Source organism: Silurus aristotelis (assembly GCF_946808225.1).
Source record: "Silurus aristotelis genome assembly, chromosome: 24".
Classification (NCBI taxonomy): Eukaryota; Metazoa; Chordata; class Actinopteri; order Siluriformes; family Siluridae; genus Silurus; species Silurus aristotelis.
The window spans coordinates 7,150,024-7,173,169 of record NC_139597.1 but is presented as its reverse complement, the minus strand read 5'-3'; the positions used below and the strand labels follow the sequence as shown (position 1 = coordinate 7,173,169).

The 23,146-nt window shown below is 37.0% G+C and overlaps 1 protein-coding gene across 4 annotated transcripts; it reads right to left on the bottom strand.

The window, feature by feature from the left end:
* Positions 1–67: 67 nt before the first annotated feature.
* ppfibp1a (PPFIA binding protein 1a) lies at positions 68–22,459 on the bottom strand. Of its 4 annotated transcripts, none has more exons than XM_083528113.1 (25): positions 22,233–22,459; positions 16,167–16,239; positions 14,690–14,895; positions 13,045–13,134; positions 12,828–12,941; positions 11,554–11,664; positions 10,626–10,718; positions 10,088–10,205; positions 8,948–9,009; positions 8,449–8,533; positions 8,182–8,294; positions 7,856–7,941; positions 7,583–7,628; positions 7,020–7,191; positions 4,624–4,753; positions 4,333–4,458; positions 3,021–3,171; positions 2,806–2,917; positions 2,634–2,722; positions 2,261–2,383; positions 2,059–2,184; positions 1,793–1,981; positions 1,259–1,399; positions 1,050–1,115; positions 68–771 (listed from the first exon to the last, which is right to left on the bottom strand). In XM_083528113.1, the coding sequence occupies exons 2-25, from the start codon at positions 16,228–16,230 to the stop codon at positions 691–693; spliced, it is 2,694 nt and encodes an 897-aa protein (XP_083384239.1). In that variant the 5' UTR covers positions 16,231–16,239; positions 22,233–22,459; the 3' UTR covers positions 68–690. The 4 variants fall into 4 exon arrangements, with proteins under 4 accessions (XP_083384239.1, XP_083384241.1, XP_083384242.1 ...); XM_083528115.1 differs by having other exon boundaries at positions 10,626–10,706; XM_083528116.1 differs by having other exon boundaries at positions 4,624–4,750; positions 10,626–10,706.
* Positions 22,460–23,146: the final 687 nt, after the last annotated feature.

Here is a 23,146-nt window from a genome sequence, read left to right as displayed (position 1 = left end):
GCTGATTAGCTTCTGTCTTCTTACTGAAATGTGTTAATACATTTACAATTTACAGAATGTTGCAAGGTTTTTGGGGATAAAACAACAAAAGTGCTTTAATGACCAATAAATATACAGAAGGGTAAAAACATGCATCAGCTACATATGAATCATGCGTAAGTAACAGATTAAGAAGATTCACAGAATTTTATTTAGTTCAATTCATAAAACCATACAGCACATGGACATTATTGGTTAAAAACAAAAAAAACAACACCACTGATGTGAAGACTAAATGCTTTTAAATGAGAATATTATATATTATAAATATACCCAAATGTACCCCAGGGCAGTAAGTGTCTAATTTTAGTACAAACTAATGCATGCAATTATATGCAGCAGTCAATGTATACATTTAAACAATATAAGAATAAGGATGTAATCCAACTGAAACCAGATTAAAAATATTTTTGGTCATCATTTACAGTCTTTGGTATGCTTTCTCATGAAAAATGTTATGCTGGAGACAGTAAAAAAGGAGAATAAATAAACACATTTCACACTTGTCAATTGCTTTGGATTGTCAGACGCAAACGTAATACCATCACAGGGAAAATTTGTGAAATGATCTTCACAGGTGGAGCTGCGTGGAGCTGTTTCGTAGTAAAAAAGAAAAATCACAGTAAAGGAACCGAGGCTGATTCTTTAGGATCATGTGCTGGAGTCAGTGTAAGTGGCATCAGGAGAATGAGATGGCATCTCCCTGAATAGCTCGTCCTTTTTCAGCATGCTCTACATAACACACAAAATCCAAATCAGAAAGAAACTTGTTAGAAAGAAAATTTCCCCGAAATGTCAAGTTAAATGTCTGATGCACACTGAATTGCAAAAGTTTGCATTCCCATTGCTTTCTGAATTGCCAAGGCGAGTGTGTGTCTGTGACTACCCGAAACTTCACAGGAGATTCTGTCATGAATTTTGTATATTTGGTATGCAAACCTTTGCACTCAACATTTGCAATAATGTCAGATGTCTATCCTGCTAATTAAATCTGTATTTGGAAATCTTACAGTGAGGTTGTTGATCCCGTCAGAAAGGGCTCCTATCTGTTTTACTGCACCTTCCGAGTCCTCCATCTACCAGCACGGAGACATTATAACAATTACGAGGCAGCGGCATTTGTGCACAGAGACAAATATAATCCCCAAACTATATCGCATTTAAATTTAAGACCATTAGGTAAACTGTATTAACAGTTTTAGGTGAAAAGGTGCAGCACCTGCTCCAGTTTGTCCTCACTGATGCACTGTTCTCCATTGTTCTGGGCTTTCTGCACGTCCAGAGGGCAAAGAAATTCTTCACTGTCCTCCTGCCGCTTTCGCCTCAATGTTCCAAAACCCCCGAAGGACAGACGTCTCGGCTAGACAGGACAGATAAAAAAATAAATAAATTACTTCAGGCCCACCTCTACTTCCATTGAAGGATGGCTCCACTTTCAGTGTGATTGCTCAGTCAAGATATTTTAACCTTTACATTTATACAAGTTTATGTCATTAGGACTTTTTAGTTCCGTTAAAGGAATAGTTTGGCAATAACTACTATTGACATTGAGTATAAATGTTTTATATTCAATGAAATGAAACAAAAATAATCTTAAAGCTTAAACTGATTAGCGGTTTTAAAATGATATGGATAATTTAGGTAAAAATGGTCTTTTAAAACCTGCAGAATTGAAGTTATCAAATTGAAAAGAAATGGGTTACACAATTCTGAATTTCTGACACAAATACTGTATTAATGATGCCTTTTCTACCTTTACTTTCGCTGTGGCGGTGAGCAACGTGTAGTCAGGATGCTCGAGACACTCCTGCTTGAGTCTCTCTGCTTCAGCACCGATCAGTAGGTGAAAGTGTGTGGCCAGGTGACGCCTCAGGAGCGTTTTATTTGGCGGGATGTTCAGGAGGAGAGCCATTGTCTCAACACTGAACCGAGGCTCCAGAACCTGAGGTGATTAAACACAAAACCTGAAAGCTAGAACTATGCTTTGCTCATTTTAACTCGATCATTTTCTTTCCGTACCATCAGTCCACCGTGCACTCCGCTTCCTCTGAGGTTCGGCGCATACTCTGCCAGGTCTACAGAGCGCAGCCACTCCATCACTCTGTGATTGGTCCACTGGCACACCTCTGCTGGCGTGATGTTATTCTAAGCACAGAATCTTAGTATTAAAAAACACATACTGGACTAAAAAGTGGCGTGTATGTGGAGGAACGAGTCGAACCTCATCAGATGGTCTGCGTCGGAGGCAGTTGGGCTCGTAGTTGTTAATGCGCAGCACCTGAATGGCCCTTTTGATACTGAGATGGTGGAGCACACTGCCCACTTTCAGACCCAGCAAATCATCCTAACACAAATTGTGCAGTGTAAATTTTCATGTTTGTGTTATATTCAATAATCAAACATACATTAATAAAAAATTCAAGCCCAGTGATGAGAGAGTGAAACATAGGACAATGTGTGAAGAGCATGTGTGTTATGTAGACGTAATTTCGCTCAAGGAAGAATTGGACCTTTACAGCTCTAATTACAGATGTCCATTTTTGTGTGAGTATGACTCCATTATTCACTTCCTTTTGGTTTTCAACCCTACATACCACAGTCATGTAGTGAAGCACGCGTGCATCCACACGGCCCTCTTCAAACTGGGCTTTGTACTGAGGCAGGCCGATGTCATCAAGCCAGCCTTAACCAGACAGAAACAGTCAGTGATTCACTCTTTTTGCTTTCATTGATCATATTGACTGTTGCTTTGTATCAGTGACTCACGATTAACCCAGTTAAAGTCCAGTTTGCTTTTAGAGTCACCCTCCTCTGAGCCCAGAGCCTGAAGTGCCAGCAACAGCTTCTTTCTGTGAAGAGGATGCCTAATGCCCAGCTCCTACAACACACACATGCCATGTACATTAAGCACTAATTATTTACAGTACCACTACTATTATTTATTTGTATTTATGAGTTTTTTTTTTTTTTGCTGCCTTTACCTTTTCAAGGTCATTTTGTGAAGCGTTTAATAGTGTTTGCCCAGAGCTGACCCACTGCTGAGCCTGACCCATGTACAAGCCCAAATCCTGCTCCTGCAGCCACTCACACACCTGCTCTGTACTCCAGCTTGCGAATGGGGTTTCTAGCTCACTACAAACACACACAAAAGAGATATAATGTAGACAACTTCAAGATTATTGACATCATCCAAAACACTTACAATTTTACACTCTGGCAAATAACATGCCTTTCCCCAAGCTGAAATATTTCTTTAAACTTCATATTATTACGAAAAAAGTATTTATTAAGAAGTATGCATCAAAATTATTGACTGCCTTAAACACTGTTCACAATGAATGTGATGTTTAAAAAAAACAGTTCTTTAATCTGACAGAGAGTTCCATTTGAAGCAGTAATAAAAATCTTTTACAGACTGTGACCAATGTCAAAATGATAAAAATCGGCAATATCGCACAAGGTTTCACATCGATAAACGAGCTTTGCTCAGTCTGTACAATTGCACAATCTTGTTATGCCTGTTATGCTGCTCATCAACTATAGCCTACTGATCACAGACATTACTAACAATGGATTTTTATCAGAAAGGTTCTGCTGCCAGGGCTTTATGTCATGCCCTGTGTGTCAACACTTTTCATGTCACAAAAAGTTTTGTACAAAAGGTCAGATTTTCCTCAAGCCTTATCTATTAAACAATGTGTTCAGTTGATCTAAAATAGATTGTAAGCTTTTATACAAATTCCATGGCAGCTTGAGTGAACTGTTCTTGAAGCAAAAAAGGGGATTTACTAAATGTAAAAAAAAAAAAAAAAAAAAAGTATTATTTTAAATATTATTTTAATTATTTTAAATATTTTCTAAAATGTTACTTTTCACTCAAGATATTGCTGATAATCCTTCATAATAAATCTATAAATTCTCAAAACAGGAACATTGGTGTGTTTTTAGACATGGTCCATCTCTCAATTTAAATGCAGCTGAAAATCTCTAGTCTGAATGACAAAAGGAAGCTCACTCTATTCAGTGCAACAATTTTGAGAAAACTAAATATCAGCATAGCAGACAGTTCAAAATCCTCTACAAGTGACTCGAACATTGTTAATCTGGCATTCAAAGGCCTCACCACATAAACTAATATCTAGGAGTTTGTAAAATAAAGTTTAAAGAAACTTTAAAATTACACATGATTCTGATGAAAAAATATATATATTTTTTTTTAGATGGGCCTAATAATCCTGGATAAATTGCAATTTACAAAGTTATACATGCTTGTAAAATATATAACCAACTAACTTGTTATTGCTGCGCTGCGAGTCACGTGACCAACCAAGTCTAGGCCCGGCTGTGGCTCTAAGACCGCCCCTCTTGAACTCTGACTCATCGCCCAGGTTAGACGAGGTAGACTGGCTTCTCCTCATCCTAGAAGAAAGGATTAAAATACTTGTATTTAGGTGATTTTGCAAGAATAAGATGTAAATACTTATTGCAAATGCAAATTGAACTTTTATATAAACACTTATATAAGACATCACAATGTCTGAAGCTTCTGGCCACAAACAAGCAGCGAGAATAAAGAAGACTCACATTCCCAAGAACTTGCGGAATCCCTTCGATTTCTTCTTGCCCTCAGGTGAGACTGCATGCTCTTTTGGCTCGAGAGATGGAGCTCCTGCTAGATCCAAGTGCTCAGTCCTTTTCCTCTCTGCCTCAGCTGCTAGAACATACCCCAATAAGGCACATGGGCTTACAAAGTTTAGCTTTCTATTTTTGCTTTTCTTTTCTTTTCATGCAAGTACTCATGCAAAGCATATTGGAAATCAAAATAAATTTCTTGTATGGAATGAATAAAACATGAGGATGTGTTGCTATAGGAAAATATTCAGTGATGGGGTTTAATAAGATATGAAATCACTATAATCCCCTATAACATAATTAATTCTGTTTGGCCAATAATTAGAGTATTTCTTAAAGAACAGTCATTTAGGCCATTTCTAAATACATTTAACTTCATCGAAAGAATGAAAGTTCACTTGTGTGAAGAAAAGCAGCTGTAAACAGTCAACCATTCAACTTCTTATCTCCCCTCCCCCCAATAAACAAATTAAGTTAACTAGAAACTGCACTTTTCTATGACAATCGAACATTAAAGCTTTACATCACTGGAAACTCCTTTCACACATATGTTCACCAACTCCTCACAGAAAAGTCCTCACACATTTCTAAAAAATGTGTTTGTCAAGTCCGCCATACAAGTTTGTGCAAGTTACTATAAAAACAAACATTTTAATAAATGCACTGATAAAGTTGTCTTATATCTGCTGCTGTTAATAAAAATAAATTCAGTGGTGTAAAGTATTCAAGTAAAACTTTGTCATGTCTTTGTGACATGATACTGTAATTTTATATGTTCATTGAAGATACCTTTTTGAAAGCGTGCTTCACTACTTTGTCTTTTTTTTTGACCAACTTGTTTGGTATTTGTTTCATTCTGGAACTCTGAAGAAGCTGCTGTGTACAATTTGATTTGTATATATATTAAAAAAAAAAAAAAAAAAAAAAAAAAAAAAAAAAAAAAACTCAAATCAACTGTTTTAGCTTTTCACTAACAAGAGTCCTGTTGTTGAGAATTAGTGCATCTTCAAGCCTACGCTTAGTATAAAAAAAAAGACTACAGTCCTGTTAAAATCAGATACTCTAAGACTTACTCAAATCATACTGAAATTGGCAACAACTTGTACTGGAGTACGTTCTGTTCTGCTGTACGGTATATATATATATATATATATATATATATATATATATAAAGCTCAAATACCACTGACTGACTCACTCACTCATCACGAAATCTCAAAAACCACTGAACGGATTGCAATGAAATTTGGAACATACCTTCCTCTTGGGTCTTAGGTGCTCACTAAGAAAGGGTTTTGAAAAATTCGCCCTGGATCGCGGCTAACTCGCGAAAAACGCGATTTCTCACGCATTGTAAATTCTTGGAAATAACATTACGGATCCTAATGAAACTTACTACATTGTTTCTTATTAGATGTTAGATGCACGATAAAAATTCATTCAAAGTAGTTTGCCCTGTATCTGTACTACAAAGGGGTAGTACGTTATTTGTTGACGTTACGTTCTGATCTCTGATCATCCAGTCCTGCTCAGTGCTTACTGCCATATTGCTTAGAGTTCTGCCTTCCGTAGCGAAGCACGGGTACTTTTAGCTAGTATAATATAAATTTAAGTATGATTTTCAGGTACTCTTTACACCTCTGATATAATTTAACATCTTATGACATGAGAACCAGTTATTGTTGTGGTGCACTGACCTCAAATGAATAAACATATATTTTAAATAAATGCAATCTTTTGTTTTGATGTCTTTATCTAAAGCTGATTTTCCATGCAATCCAACTGATTTTTTTTATTATTTTTTTTTACATGCAAATCAAAGTGATTACTCGATCTACAATATAAAAAGGTAGTGACCATGTGATACAGAGGACAAAGTTAGCACTAAAAGGATTTCTACAGCCTCAAGATATATTTACATCAGCTGTACAAAACATCTGTAGTTGTAGCCACTGTTTATGATTCTCTTTATGCCTAAACTGAACTTTCTTTCGGCTTCTCCCATTAGAGGTCGCCACAGCAGAAGTTAAAATATTTTTACTCCTCACATTTTACTCTGTACTTTTTTCATGTCCTTGTGTTTAGCATCATATGCTCCTAATTACCTGCCAATTTCCTGAGCGGTATTAATGCTTTTAGTCTTCCAGTCCAAACTACAGGCTACTGATTGCAATAAGCCTTTACATTAGGACCAACATTCTGCAGACACATTACTAATGTACTGCACATAACCTGTGGTCACTCACACTCCGGGCTGTAGATTTCTCATTATCTCACACGAGACAGGACCATAAAATTACTGCACATTTAATGAACTATGACCTATAAACTACAAAATCAGAGCAAACCTAAATCAGGAGAGCTGGTTGTTCTCTTTCCACCCCGAATCTTGAAGAAGCCCCGTCCAAACGAGGAGCGTATTTTTTTGCTGCCGAAACGTTCACTCCCGCCTGGGCTGAGCTGAGAGGGGGACACTGTGGGAGAGCTCATCATTTTATCTGCACTTTCACTAGACTCAGCCTGAAAGACAGGATATTATTATTAGTATCATCATTATTCAAAAATGATTAGTCTTTCTGTTTTAATTAACATGAACGATGCTGATGGCATACAAGAGCTTATTATACCCAGATCCATGCGTTATTGAATTTATCAGGCTGTTGATCTTTTACACAGTCTACTGGAAAGAAAGTCTGTAACTTAACTGCTCTTAAATGAATGGCAAGAAACATGATGATTTTTTTCCTTTTTTTTTTTAAAACACAAACAGGGGGCGCTAAAGACAATCCTTTGACATTCAAAACATGGACATTCCTGTCATCTAAAAATACTCAGTCCTGCTGATTAAAACTAACTCAGAGAGACAAGCACAGATAGACACACACACGTCCACAGAGTAATACACACAAACCTCATCTCCGCTAGACAAATTTTCTGCTCCATGCCTCTCAGAGAAACTGTAAACAAAAACACACGTTACACACAAGCAGAATTCGGAATAAAAATATAGTATAGAAAATTTAAGATTCAGAAAAGCTACAGCTGTGCATACATTAATCTAATATTTCTAACATTTTGTGCACAGTATATCCACAGTAAATCCAAATTCCATCTACTGCCTGGTCTAAGTAAAGCCTCTTGAGGAGAATTCAGGCAAATGAGGGACTTTAGAAAGGGATCAGACCTGGGTGTAGGGAAGCATGGATCTGCATCAGCTGCTGAATTGTGTTCAGACTCGGAGATAAACTCAGTGCATGGAATCACCTGAGGCTGTGAGATAACCAAAACAGGGAGAAAAAAAAAATGTAAAAGTAAAGTAACATTAAAAAAGATTTGTGGATTATTTTCCTTTCTTATAATTTTTTCCAATGCAATTTGCAGTAAAGAGAATATTCTCAAGAAGAAAAGACAATAGAGCTGAATATGAATGTTGAAGCCTGGGGGACATCCTGTGTACACAGAAGTGTTTGGGTTTGTGTGTTAGTGGCTTTGAGATATTATATTCCATACCTCATCAGTCTGCTCCGGGCCTGTGGGGGAAAGAGTCTTAGTAACTGTTGTGGTTGCAGATTTGGCTGAACTTTCACTTTGTCCTGTCCTAGTGTCCTCTTCATCATCTCTGTCTGAAAGCACACAGTCTTTTTATTATTTTTTTTATTTTATTTTACAAAACAGAAACGGAAAATTATGCACGAAGATGGATTCAAACCTAAATCCAGGACAAGACTACATGTTCGTAAGCATACTGTCTTCTGTTCAACATGGCTAATCTCTTACCTTTACTTTCCTGTACCAGAATCACCATGTCCTGGATTTTCCCACAGTTTATCAGGGACTGCTGCAATTCTTCAATCTTACGGTCCTGGGCAAAATACCAACACATGAATATTGAATGTATATTTTTTTTTGCAGAGAAAAATGTTTTATTTAATAAGAAATTATGCCTAAGGATAATTTTCAATACAGAAACTTTCAAAGCAGATCTGCTATAATTCTACACGTTTTAATACTATTTTAGTCTTTTTTTAAAAACAAATATAAATTAAATAACGCATTATTTTGTGGCCTAAAAGGTCCGATAAAAACTTGTTAATTGGGATACATTCACATATTGCCCACTCTTCATTAGAAGTACTGTATAGCATTCAATCAATTTCATGTTTATTTCTATAATGCTTACAAATTACCATTGTCAAAAAGTACTAGGCACTAAGGTTAGTGTTTACCATCACCATACAAAAACAACCAAGTTCCCACATGTGTGTATTTTATTTACCTTTTCATTGTTGCATGCCATTAAAGACTCAACAGTCTGCTTCATTTTTTGCACTTCCAGATCTGGAATAAAACACGATGCATCAGATAACACTAAACAAATATTTTAATCTGACTTCATGCTGAAGGAATTAAGTTGAAGTGTGATTCATTATAATTGAGATCCCTAATATTAATATAACAGTCACTTCAGAAAATACCAAGTTGTTTCCAGTGCCATACAAACCGCATATATATCCCTAATTGTACAGAAGCGCTGTTGGTAGTGGAACAAACAAGTTTGCTAGATTATTTAAGAATGCAGGTGGTGTCATCTGTGGTGCAACAATTTCTCCAGCTGTAGAACTCTTGTCTAAACACGTAGGACATGAACCGACCTATATGCATTCTAGAAAGTGTTTTTTAAGGGATGTCTGGATGGTTGACAGCTTTCTAAAAAGGAACTTGGAAATTTCTTTCAGAGACAAATGCTACTGGATGCCTTTAAACTTTTGGTAGACACCCTTATCCAGAGCGATTTTATACAATTGAGCAGTTTGTGGTTAAGGGACTTGCTCAAGGGTCTAGCAGGGGCATCTTAGCGGTGGTGGGATTTGAACTCGATCTTCCGATCAGAAGTCGAATATCTTGACTACCACTTCTCTGAGACATTGATGGAACAGAAAATGCTATCCATACTAATCCACATACATGAGCTTACATATGCTCAACACACTGTCTACTGTGACTGGCTCTCTTGGCCCCTGGATGTCTGTGACATCACCAGGATTCACAATTGGGAACTCGGGATGACAAAACAAAATATTGTTTTTGTTGTACATCTTGGCAACCCACTGAATTATCAACACCTGCTCATTTTGTTTACTATGATCAACAAAAAGTCAAATGACTGATTTAGCAAATTGTTGAATAGACCAAAATGGCAAATGGTGAAGAAAAAAAAATTAGATATTAATAATTTAATTTAGTACTCATACAGGGTGGAGATTGTCTTTTCTACTATATAGAAATCTGATCATGCCTTCCTACCCATGGGGAAAAAAACCCTTAATTACCCAAAGTAGTAAGAGCATACATACTGAGGAGGGAATTCCCTCAGGAAAGACTATTTTGGTCGACCAAAAGAAATTGCAACACAGACCTTTCACATTGCTCTGGCTTCCATCTGAGGTCACGGCCTCAGCTCCAGCTAGTTTTTTCAATTTCCTCAGATCCTGCTCTTGCTCCTCTAGCTGCTTCTGCAGTGCCACCAGTTCTTCCTGACAAATAAGAACCACATGTTCACAATGTTAAACTGTAACCAACACAAAGAAATTATTACCAGTAATGTACATAGGCTTTTTGGATAGATTTTATGCTGACTGTTAAAATGTTAAACCCCAAGAATAGATATAAAAAAACAACTATAATAAGAATACACGAGTGTATTTCTCATATATGTATGTGCTTCACCTTTAACCCAATACAACCTATTGATTATAATGAACAAAAGTATGTGTCCTATATAAAACAACCATGTACAAGTGTGTATGTGTATAGTCTGATCAGCCAGAAAGACAGATTACTGCAATTACAGGTTAAAAATGAGAGTGGGACAAAAGGAGATTGCAACGATGAGTACTAGTCTCACTGTTTTTGAATAATTTATGTGTAATAAAATAATTATATAAAGTTCATACTCTGGTTGATTTTAGGCTTCCTTCCTGCTGCATTCTCTCTTTCTCTGCAGTAGCAGCTCTGAAGCGCATTTCACTCAGCTCCTGATAAAAGGCCTGGGGGGGGGGGGAGAGAGAGAGAGAGAGAGAGAGAGAGAGAGAGAGAGAGAGAGAGAGAGAGAGAGAGAGAGAGAGAGAGAGAGAGAACGGGAGAGAGAGAGAGAACGGGAGAGAGAGAGAGAACGGGAGAGAGAGAGAGAGGCTTATCAGAATAGTAAAAAGTTAAGAATGCACATAAGCAGAGTTGTGGGAAGAGGGCATTTCACCTTTCATTACACCACATTCTGATATAAAAAAAAAAAAAAAAGATATAAAGCTGCTGTTAAAAATTCCTACAAACACGCCTTAAACAAGACCCATATTTCCTTTGTGTGGTATTTAGATCCCATTCTCTCCAGTCCTGTCTGAGTTTACAATATATTAAATCTACAATTTTGAGCTCAAATCCTGTATGTCTTAGACAGTGAATAGCAGTAGCATAGTCTCAGTCTGAGCTTTATGGCAGGAAATGGCTTGAGAGCTCAATAGCCGGACAGAGTTAAGGTTTTAAGTGGTTACACATGGCTTCATAGAAAAAGCAGCATAATGGCCTAATCTAAGTGTATTAAATCTTAATGTTATGTTGAAAAGTGATCATGTTCTGCTGTTGATTAATTATTAAAGACTATATATTTAAGTTAATGCTTGGGCGTGTGTTAAATTGCTACTTCAACGACAATATTAGTAAAATTACGACATTATTTATCAGTAAATTACACTAAGAAACCTAAACCTGTGTCTTAAAAAAACAGGCAACAGCTAACGGCACAAGATTGAAAATGTGCATTGTGCAAACCTAGCAGAAGACATTTATTATAGTTTTTAGATGATGCAGTGGCTGCACCTCTGTTACCTCACTTTCCTTGCTTTCATGATCTGCAGTTGTAAGCTTTAGTTTCAGACTGGAGATCTCGGTCAACAGCTCCAGTTTCTGGGTCTCTAACGTGCTCCTGCTCAGCAACTCCTAAAAACCACATTAGATTAATGGAGCAGTTGTTCAAGTGTGAAAACTCCTGTTTAAAATGAGTTCAATTATTCATTTTCATATCAATCCATTGATGTACACATAAATCAAAGCTGTTATGAAAAACATACCATTCAAAACACTTAGCAGTACACTCTTTGAGAATAAAGGCATACAATAGAAATTAAAAGAATGGGTTCCTGTAAAGCAGAAGTACCCAAAATGTTTCCACGGGCAAAAAACTTTGGGACTGTGGGCTGATTGTAATGATGCAGTATAACAAACTGTATTATATTAAAATTAAAGTCCCCCTCATTTATGATTCTTATATTTAGAAAGAAATGAATCAATAGAAAACACTACTCTACACTTAGATACTTATAGTACAATAAACACCTGTAGGAAAAAAAAACATTTATATTTCAATTGAGTTCAATGTCTAATACAGTTATTCAACCTATAAGCAATACAGCAACATGCTTGTAATATCCGTTATCGCTAGTAAGAGACACGATCTTTATCCTAGATCCTTAATTTTCAAAAGGTTTTTCCAAACTGGGCTTCAGCTAACTTTCTGATCAAGTCAGGTCAGTTTACACTTGTATAATTGTATCAGAAGTAGGTACTGCTAACGTTTCTGCAGCTATAAAAAAAAAGCTAAATTAGAAGTGACGATCTGTGTTAAATGGTATTCCCACTTCCCCCCACGACCATCTATGGGATGGCAAATGCCAAATCAAAGGTCACCATGAGTCAACGTTGGCCTGTGGGCCCTAGTTTGGGCATGTCTGGTCTATAGATTTCGTTCTGAAATAATCCTAGTTCAGGTGACTGTTACTGGCTCTCTAAATACTGTCTAAATAAAGATAAGAAGCTATGCAGTTAAATAATTTAAGCAAGGAATAAAAGGACAACACGAGATTTAATTAGGTAAATAATCAATGTGAAGTGTTGTGATGAGGCAGCACACAAAGCGCTTTCCCTTTAATCAACCTAAAGTTGATTTTCCTTTAAAAGAAAATACACTACAATTATCTTTTACATCTTGTCCACATTTAATACTAAAAAAAAATTAAATAAAAGGTTTTGACAGTGTCAGTCAGTTAAAAAGGAAAATTCTTGGAATATTTTTGCTGTGTAATGATCACCTACACTCAACACACCTGCTGTAGTAATTCTTCTGTGGCATTAAGTTTCATCTGGTGTTCCTCAAGGCACATCTCTAGGTCCCTGATCTTTTCTCCCTGCACCTCCACCTGGTCTGTCAGAACACTCACCTGAGGAAAAGAAAATGTAACGAAACAACCACAGAACAAGAATCAACAAAACCCATTAGACGTTTATAAAGGAACTGAAAACATATTTCTGTATCTTGCATACCTGCAGCACCAGACATTCCTTGTCACTCTCTAGCCGAGACAGTCGCTCCTGATATGCCAAATCCTTTGCTGCAAATCCATGACCGTTAGTCTGCAAACACAAGAATTTTTTCCATACAGTTACATTTAAAAGCAGGGATACAAAACAAGGTGATTCTGATGAGCAGAAACTTGGCAATGCGATATGTTCTATGCAGGATGAAAGCTATACGGTACATATTCCTGCCAATTTGCTACTATAAGAACTTTCACATATTTCACCTGCTTTCTTAATAAGTAGAGTTTTAAAAGAAACAAGCACACTAAAAATATTATAAAGAGATATAATGCAGTTGCCATGTAAAGGTAAAACAAAAAACAACCCACATTTTTGTATATGTAGTCTCTTTCAAGATTTTCATACAGTGCTATAAGAAGTTATTGAACTTATTTGGAAGAAACAGCAGCAATGCTATAGTCAGACAGTATCCAAGGGCATTTAAATAGTTAACCTGCATCAGTATCAGTATTAACAACAAGCAGGTTACATGCAGGTCAGACAGCAATAAAGTATTTCGGATTCTAGTGCTGAAACACTAGACAAATACAAGAGATTCCACAAGTCCATGGAGTGCATTATATCACAGTGATGCATACAATATTAGAAATTCTTCCCAAACATCAGAGTTAAAAATGCATAAAAGATTTTTTAACTGTGCCCATTAGTTTGTGCAATTCAAAGCATTCAAAGGCGAGTAATTTAATATAAGCTCAAGCAGAAATATATAGCACACGGTCTCTCTGTGTTGGTTACCTCTCGAATACCCCGATTTGTTTCACCTTTCAATGGTGCTTTGACTATACTAATCCCCCTAGAATTGTAAATGTATGCATTTATGTGCATAGTGCAAAGTTAAGTCCTTAATAAAGAGGAGCACAAATACAATTACAGCAGTCTGCATTTATAATACTTCAGTACGTTTAAAACAATAGGAAAATAATCTTCTGGGTGAACTCATTTTGATGTTTAGTTCAGATTTTTCTTTGTCAAAATGGTTTGTAAATGATACAAAATAGTGATGTAGCTGTATGAAGTGATCACAGATTAATTGTTATAATGCAAAATATACACGTGAATGCTCCAAGCTGCAGATTATGCAGGTGCAACCTTTAATTGCAAGCAAATAACAGCAAACGTGTACGTGTCCACATCTGAGTAACATATGTAGGCCACAGCATTAAACTAACCGCTGGTGCTACTTAGTACTTTACCGTTAAATAAAATTTTCTGAATAACTTACTGGCTTTTTCTTTTTTTAACCTAGACTTAAATATAATATAACCCTAAATATAACCCCGTAGCTATGCGGTTGTGTCGGCTTACATAAATAATTACAGTTGTATTTTTCATACAAGCAGTGTTGCTTTGAAATTTGGCCAAAATAACATCTAAATCTGAGAAGGCTGACACAAGGCCTCACAGTGTGGTCTATTTTGGCATCTGTTTAAAAATGGAATCCAGAAACAGTATGCATGCTGTATTTGTACATAAATAAATACAGTCCTAATTTATTCAAGTAAAATTTAAACTTTCATTAAACTACTTTTCCATATCCTGCAAAGCCTATCCTAGAATCCTATGACAAAACAATCCATGTCCTATTTACCAGTCTGGCTTGCAGCCACTCCACCAAGCTCTCTGCAGTGTTATCGGGCACATGGCTACGCAGGTTCTCTCGTTCATCTGCATCCATCAGCTCCAGTGCCCCCCGCAGATCCTCTAGTAGGTGGACTGCACGCAGGCTGCCAAGCAAGGGCGAGCTGGGAGACTGGCAGTCGAACAGACCATTGGAGAAGTTTATGGCCTTGGAGCCTATGGGGCGAAATTAAGCACATCAAAGGAAACGTTCAAATAACAACGGCAAATAGTTTGAGTCAAACTTTCCATCATAAAAACTCATTTTCAAAAAAATCATAACGAAGTTATTTGTGCATTAGGATAAAGTATATATTTTAAACCAAATTCTGACCAAGTAAAATCAAACGAAACTTTAAACAGAGTTATGGTCATTATGGTCCATTAGGCTAAATGATTTACACTTTGGCACATCAAGACTGCAATTACAGGAGCCGGTGGAGAGCAGACGCACAGCACAGCTCTAATTTTAACAGCTAATATCTTAATTCTTCCTGCAGCCTTGCCGATGTTCCCAGAGATGGACAGTATTGTGCAGCCAGTAAGAATATAAAGTAACATATTTCCTCAGTGCTTAGCCAGTGGAAAAATCTACATCAAGTCCCACAGTCAGCCATTAAAGCCTGGACAGTAGGTTTTAGTGCCAGACCACTAAAATCATGACTGCACCGCTTCAGTTGTTTCGGAGATAAGTCATTTGCAAGACCATGATGCAGAGGGCTTATTTGCTCTCGGATTTTCCACACTGAGTGGGATGTCATACGGTAATACATAACTGAGGGATCATTAACTCAAAATGGTGAATAACAATGGAGCAAATACGAAGGTTACTTGCTGCATGCATCTACAGTGCACTGTATAAGTATTCAACCTCTGAAGATGGTGTAATGTTAAAACATTAATAAAAATGGTCATGCTTAGTTGATTTACAGACTAATCTCCTCTTTACACAGTTATTGTATATTGGTGGATGAATGTCAAGAGTCATTGATGTGCCATATTCTTTAACAGTTTTTAATAACAGATTTATTAGTGCTCCATGGAATGTTTAAAGTTGGGAATTTTTCTTTTATCAAACCAATCCCTGGCTAATTTCACAGAACTTTGTCCTAGATTTGTTTGGTCTCCATGGTGCGGTTTGTTTAGGCATGTTATCTAATCAAACTCTGGACTTTCAAAAACAGGTCAATTTTATTCTTCTGAGTGATTAGTTATAGTAACTCATTTAGAAGTTTATATTAAGGTGGTTGAATACTGTTAAAATACAAATTCAATATAAGGGCTATGTTGCATAGTCTCATGACCTCTAATCCAATCAACTCCAGATCAGTTCCAAATTTTTACAGTAGATGTGGTTCAAGCAGGGGTTATGGGGTGGGTTACTTAAACACAACACTGTACATGGTTTTATTTCCCCAGCTAACTGCTGAATCTCTACAGTAGCATACCTGCAATGATTCCATCCATCTGCTCCAAAGCTGCTGCCAACATCTCACTGGCGTCTGACATCATCCTGAAAACCTGCACAGTGAATGCAAAAGCCATCAGAAATGACCAAATTTGAAACACATAATGGTGGAAGAGCTTTTGGAAAAATATATAGGGTTCTTTTAAATAACTTTTACTCATCTTGATTTGTGCAAATGAATAAAGAGTACATATCCACTTCTCTTAACTTCATACTGAAACCAGGATGTTTTTTTTTTATTTTTAAATCACATCAATCAAATGGTGCATAATTAGTAAAATATGCATATGCAAAATGTGCAAAGAGCGACGTTTTGGTCCATCAAGCACCTAACCCTTCCGTTTGCTGTAATAATCTGAATTTTCAACTCTAAAATAAAGCAAAGTACTGGTGTGCCTGGCTTCCTGACGCCCTGGGATTAATACTCCACGGAAGTATGGTTACTTCCCATCCTTTCCTGGTGGATCAGATAGCCGAACATCCTGTGATTATATTAAATCTGCTGCACTGGTTTAAGACTCAAGCTGCCTTATACAGCTCACTGCCCAAAAATATTATATGTATGTAATTTAGGTAATAATAATAATAAAGTACAGCAAACATACTTGTTTTTATTATTTGTTTCATCCAACCAGTTCTTAACACTGGATTACATCCTTTACAGACACAGTAATTGTGCCAGTTATGTCTTAAACAATGCACTGAAATGTTTTGATATTTTTGTCCAGCAATTACATTTATATATACACAAGTCAGAAAATGAACAATTACATTTTGAATTGAAAGTCCATGCAGTTTCAAAGGAGGTACAATAGCATGCATCTAAACATGACAAGGATATGTAGAAACGACTAAATCATTATCTTTTTATATTACAATATCAAAAGCATATCATATTGCCCTGTCCTTCCAGATTACCTTTTTTTTAAATACTGCAAGGCTACATAACACAAACAAGAGAACAAATAAATGATAAACTCATTAGCTAACCAATCAAGCATTGAGCTGCAGTCTCATTTGTCGGTTTCCTTCAACACAGTTTTAATGTAACGTGTTATTTCTGGGTAAATGAAGCTGAAGGCACAAGAATAAGCTACAGAACAGATTGAAGTACAGGTAGAGTTGTATTCAATATCCAGACATAGGGTTTTTGGGTGAAGGTTTATCTCACATAAGCACTGTGGCTTTCCCTCTTCTACTTCAGGTGTTGTCAACTTTTTCAGTTTTCTGGTCGGCTGCCAGAACAGTACACTTGTGGATACCTTTCAACTTTGTGGTCGTGGGGGAAAAACAAAGACGGTTTTCAAATAGAATAGCTTCAGGCTGTTTTGATAATGTCAGCTTGAATTTAAAAGGACCAAGGGACTTGCATACTTCTCTGAAAGGCTTTTTCCTTAAGAATCAAACAAGTTTAAAGTGTAGCTAAGAAAGACACTTATGCTGGAGGACTTTCTAAATGAGCCTTCCAGCTCTCCAAGAAAGTGTGCAATGGAAAAATGATTTAATTGAAAACGAGTCATCTCAGATGCTGAGTGATCTCTGGCTTGCAACAATACTTTCCAGTAATAACTTTGACATTATTAAGGCACAAAATACAAGCACCTTTCCAAGAGGTAAAGAGAACACGGGGATCCTTCCCAGTTCAGAGAAGCTAAAACTGGAGTCTCTCACTGATTAGGGGTCTGATTAAGCTCTGTACCATGCACCATTTTCTCTGACACTCTTACGACCTGCTCTTCTAATACTGAGACCTCCCCCCTTCCCTTTGGGATTCCTGGAAAACTCCTCCAGATGTGCTCTTGCTCACATACCTTACAAATCACACACTGCGCATGTAGGCCCCCCACTTCATATAAACATACATAGCGCACAACCCTAGCAGCGACGCAGTTTTAAACTCTATACAACTACAATAATAGAATATCCCATTTCCTCGCTATGGGATTCTGACTAAAATCTGACTGCCTCACTTGGCTCAGAGCCTGTGGTCCCAAAAGAGTACAAAGGTAGATCTGCTTCTGGTTTATTTACATAGTTTGACATTGGCCAGATGTGTTAATGGGTCAGAAGGAGGGCAGTCTAAAAAACAAAACAAACAAAAAAATCCACTCTCTCTCCATTTCCCCACGCTGCTCTGTGTCACAGACATCAACATGTACATGCTGAGCTAGAGGTTTAACAAAACTGCAGATGTGTTACATATGTGGCACGAAGCACAGAAATAGCTAACACTTGAACTTATATATAAATAAAAGAGAGAGAGAGAGAGAGAGAGAGACCATAAACTGACTGATGTTTCTGACTGACTGTATAAATTCATTATATTTCATGTTTTTTACTTGGAATAATAAAAAGCGACAAATTATTGGTTATGCTTTTGGGGTATTATACGTTAATGGTTTGAAGCATGTCATTGCAAATCAATCAAATGCTGTTCAGAACGAACACCTCACCTTTACTCCTTACAAAAAAATAAATAATAAACAACTTCTATCCTGATGGGAGTGGCCCTTTTCCAGATTGACCTTACACCCAACCATAGTGCAAGAGGGTTTACTCACTGTGCAAAAAAAAAATAATAATAATCCCAGCGTTCCAAAATGTTTTCTTTAAAAGTGTAAGAAGACCTGTTGTAAATAACAGACAAAAGTCTATTATTGATAATGTCTAAACAATGTCTTATTTAGATAGACTAAAAAAACAGACACACTACAGATATCGCAAGGAAATGCAGGTATCGATTAAAATATAAATCAAGAAAATAAAAGTCTTTATTTCTCGTGAGTGAAACAGTGAGTAAGCAGGAATGCTACCGAGCATCACACACACAGAACAAAACGAAAAAGAACAAAGGAAGTGGGGGGGGGGGGGGTTATATATGAGGATCCCAAACAGAAGCTGAGGTCAGACAGGATGAGCCTGGCCTAATGACGTATTTGATCTTTGTCTGTGTATCTGCATTTCCTATTATGGCTGTGTGCATTAACAACTAACACAGTGTCCCACTCCGTTCCAAATTGACCATTTAGTGCATGATTGAATGGTTTTCCAAACGCCCTTGACAGTTTAATACATAAATCCCCAAATAGTGCACCATTAATCTTGCGTACAACAAACATGCACTACTGCCACACTAAAGCAATGCAATACATAGCGATCTGTTTCTGTTTCACTACCAAACATGGATAATGTAAATAAATAAAAAATGGTTTCAATTTAAATAGTAGTTTAGAGTAGGTTTGGGAGGGTCAGGAATACACGTTCTCTTAGTCACTGCTGCCCTAAATATTTATACAGAAAATATATGAGCCTAAAGGTGTATACAAAACAGTCTTTCTGTTAATGATCAGTTAAGTGGGCTAAAGGACGATTTCTGCCTTTTATGTGGAATCATGTAACCATGTTCCATTGGCCCACAATATAATGTATATTACAGGTCAATTCATATTATGCCGTTGTAAAGGTTTACGGCAGTCTTTCAAAAGACCGAGCCTATTTGCACATCTGCGATGCCTGAGTAACAGTTCTGTTTTCTAAAAGTCTAAAACTGGTTTTAGGTGGTGCTTAAAAGCTTTATGTGTAATTAACGTAGGTGTGTATGAAGCATATAATCTAATCCACTCCATATGGGCCACAGCAGTGCAGCATGGTTAAAAGCTGTTAGCATAAATGTAGGATGCAGAGGAAAAAAACATGAAATTAAATGGTACGTTGGAGGCATCCAAAATATTCACAGAAAACAAAAAGTGCCAGGAAAAGGAAGCCATTAATGGCAGGCAAGGTGGCACATGCTGTTGGGCTAGCAAACTGTTGACACACATGGAGAATAATAATAATAATAAAAAAAACCCACAAAGAATTGGAATGAAATGAGAGCAGAGCGGGCATCTTGTGTACTTGAGTGTTATGTTATAAAGATGGATATAAAAAAAAAAAGAGATAAAATCATGCCCTTTCTTAGCAACTACTTACTGCCTTTCAGATCCATGATCCATCTGTGCTGAGGCTAAATAGTACACTTGGATCCCTTCTTTAAAATATTTGATACAACCTATAATATATTACACTCAGGTTCCATACTCCAGTGGTTCCTCTCACTTTTGTGACTCTTAAAATATGTAGATTGAATTGTACTCCCTTCCTCTCCCTCTGGACTCTAAATCATATTACAGCAACCTTCGGTTCCGCTCCAGGAGATGTGGCCTGCACTACAGTCTTTTTGCGGTTCAATCTGCTAGTGTCGTAAACACGCAAACTTAATACCCTCGCTGCTATTCCTGGTTCATAATTTTATCATGCACCTCAGCCACCAAAAACAGATAAACAATATTTATTTTAGTGTCAGTGTGCAGCTGTTCCTCACAGCCAAGCTTCATTTTCCTGCTAACAACATCATGAATTCTAAGAACACTGAACTGAAAAACCGTTCATTGTTGAAGATTTTCGAGCAACCCAATACGTTTTCGTCCTTCAAGAATGCGCGTACTTTTGTACAAAGGTTTTTGCGACCCAATTTGATCAATCCACTAGGTTGTGCATTTCAAACAGCCGATTAAAATCATAAAACTCCTAGTTTATGCGAAGTTATTACAAAAAAACCTTTTCCCCGTTAGTCTTGTTATTTCATCCCAAACTGTAATGCTGTTTCTATCTTATGCAAAAGTTACTGGATAACTTGTTATAAATGTTATGAAACAGAACTGACTTGAATTAAAAACCTACCTTAAAACTCATGAGATTAGTCAAGATGCTATTTTATTGTATGAAATAAACTGGGTAAAGGGCAGCAAAGATGCACAGACACTACACTACACTAAACACACATCACATCATAACCTTGTGCTCCAGTACATCTGATCACATGCACATTATCAACTTGTGCTGCTAATATCATGAAGAGCAGCTACACTAATTCCTCTCCACTGCTTCTCTTTCTCTACCCATCCCGAGGCATCCTGAGGTTGCTCCAGCCCCAGTCACGTCCCACCTTATAAAGATTGTGGACTTTTAAAGAAGTAGATGGCGACCCCGCAAACATCCCGAACCATCTAGAGACGTACCAGTGACTATTGGATCCCACTACATGTGTGGAGTTTTGACACTGGACCTTCTTGAGTGTTAAAGGCTCTGGCATGGAGAAGCTGGTGTTGGATCTGTGATAATCGCAAATGTTGAGCTTATGAGTTGCCCAGTAACTCCTAATTTTTTAACCACAAATGACTGTAATAGACTGTAGGAAGGACATTACTCATAATCTTACATTCCAGTGCTCATGTTAGTTCTCACTCTCCAGTGTTCTGTATTGGTTTAAAGACTATAATCAAACTCTTGATGTCACTCAAATGAGGATGGGTTTTGAGTCTGGTTCCTCTCAAGGTTTTTTCCTCATAACATCTAAGGGAGTTTTTACTTGCCACAGTCTCCATGGCTGCTCATCAGGGATAAATGTCTGTTGTGAAAAGTGCTATAGAAATAAACTTGACTTGTATCTCTGTACGGTGTTGTGTGCTTACAGAAAACTATAAGCATTGTATAGAAACAATTGTAAGAAGAAAGCAGCAGTCAGGCAGCTCAAGACTTTTCTTCCCTGCTGGGTTTCAGTGATTTCACCCCTAAAAGCACAAGCGCACCACCAGGTACAAATATTCTAGCACCGTTAGTGCTAGCACCGTTAGACACGAGCTGCTTTTACTCCAAAACCATGTCTCCTGGAAATAAAGTTTGTGCAGAAAACAAACCGCTCGCTTTAAAGGAGCTGAATATAATCACTGGACCGCCACAGCTGTTTCCACTTAACGCACTAAACTATGTAACCGCGCGCGCGTGTTACATTTACAGAGTATATCTAATGCAAGTACCAATAGGATGTAATGTAACCTGTGATTGCATGCACAAAAAAACTTATTATACAAAAGCATCGTAAACGTAACAGAAAATAGACCAAAATGCAAAATTAAAATGACTGATGGCTGATTAAATTATACAAACAGGAGGAAACAAAAAGTTCATTTATTCTTCCCAACTTCAATCATAGGAAATGACCCACCTTTTCCTCTTGACTTGGCACCCAAGAATCACCTTACGTTATATATAAATATTCTCCAATGTTTATCCGTTTGTCTCTTCAGCTTTCCTACAGCTCAGGTCGTTCATACTCATTTATTTCTTTTTTTTGTGGGCACTTAATAAAGCAGCCTGCTCCTGACTACGCGCGTCCTCCAAACTTCTGAACGGCTTCCTGCGCATGCGCCGCAGCAGCAACAACTCGGGAAAGTTTCTAAAGTTTTAATTGCCAACTGCGCATGCGCATATTTAACATCACAACATGGCTTTGTTTGAGTTCGTTATACTTTTACCGCTTTTTGTCATGTTTTTTTTGTGTATGTATATATGATTATATATACATTTGTCTACTTTTTGTTCATAGATTGAGCAGGCAACTCAGCACATTATCTTTAGACTACATGATTACAATATTTTTAAGTAAAACGCAATGTCTCCCCTTGTGGTCATATAAAGAATTACATGTCGCCAGAAAATAACACAAATAGGCATCAGGTGTGCTGTTTAGTATCTGGTTCATTCTCTTACTCTCCCTCTGCAGACTGTCACTAACACCCGATAAAGATTGCTTTATTAATCAAATTTGTTGAACTAAATTTGTTCTCCTATTACATTTGTAGACGTAAAATATACGGTTGAATTTGACCACTGAAATAACCACTGAATTGTTAAGAGTGTAATTGTAAACATAAAAAAATCTGGATACTTTTTGAAAAACCCGATTTTAATAACAGTTCCCTGAACACTAAAAAACAACCAAAGTATTAAAACTACTAATTAATTATTTTGCACGTGATGAAAAAGACAGTCCAGGTAAACAAATACTTTATATGAATGTTATCTCCATATTCATATTCGTTTTTTTATATAAGTAATTATGTTATATATGTTATATGT

What these genes read in the sequence shown, in the direction of transcription:
- ppfibp1a (XM_083528113.1), bottom strand. Translation starts at nt 16,230, where the DNA reads ATGATGTCAGACGCCAGTGAGATGTTGGCAGCAGCTTTGGAGCAGATG. An exon ending in ATGAAAGCAAGGAAAGTGAG is followed by an intron (nt 10,719 to 11,553) that starts GTAACAGAGGTG and finishes CCCCCCCCCCAG; the next exon opens with GCCTTTTATCAGGAGCTGAG. An exon ending in CACAAAATGACCTTGAAAAG is followed by an intron (nt 2,918 to 3,020) that starts GTAAAGGCAGCA and finishes TGTGTGTTGTAG; the next exon opens with GAGCTGGGCATTAGGCATCC.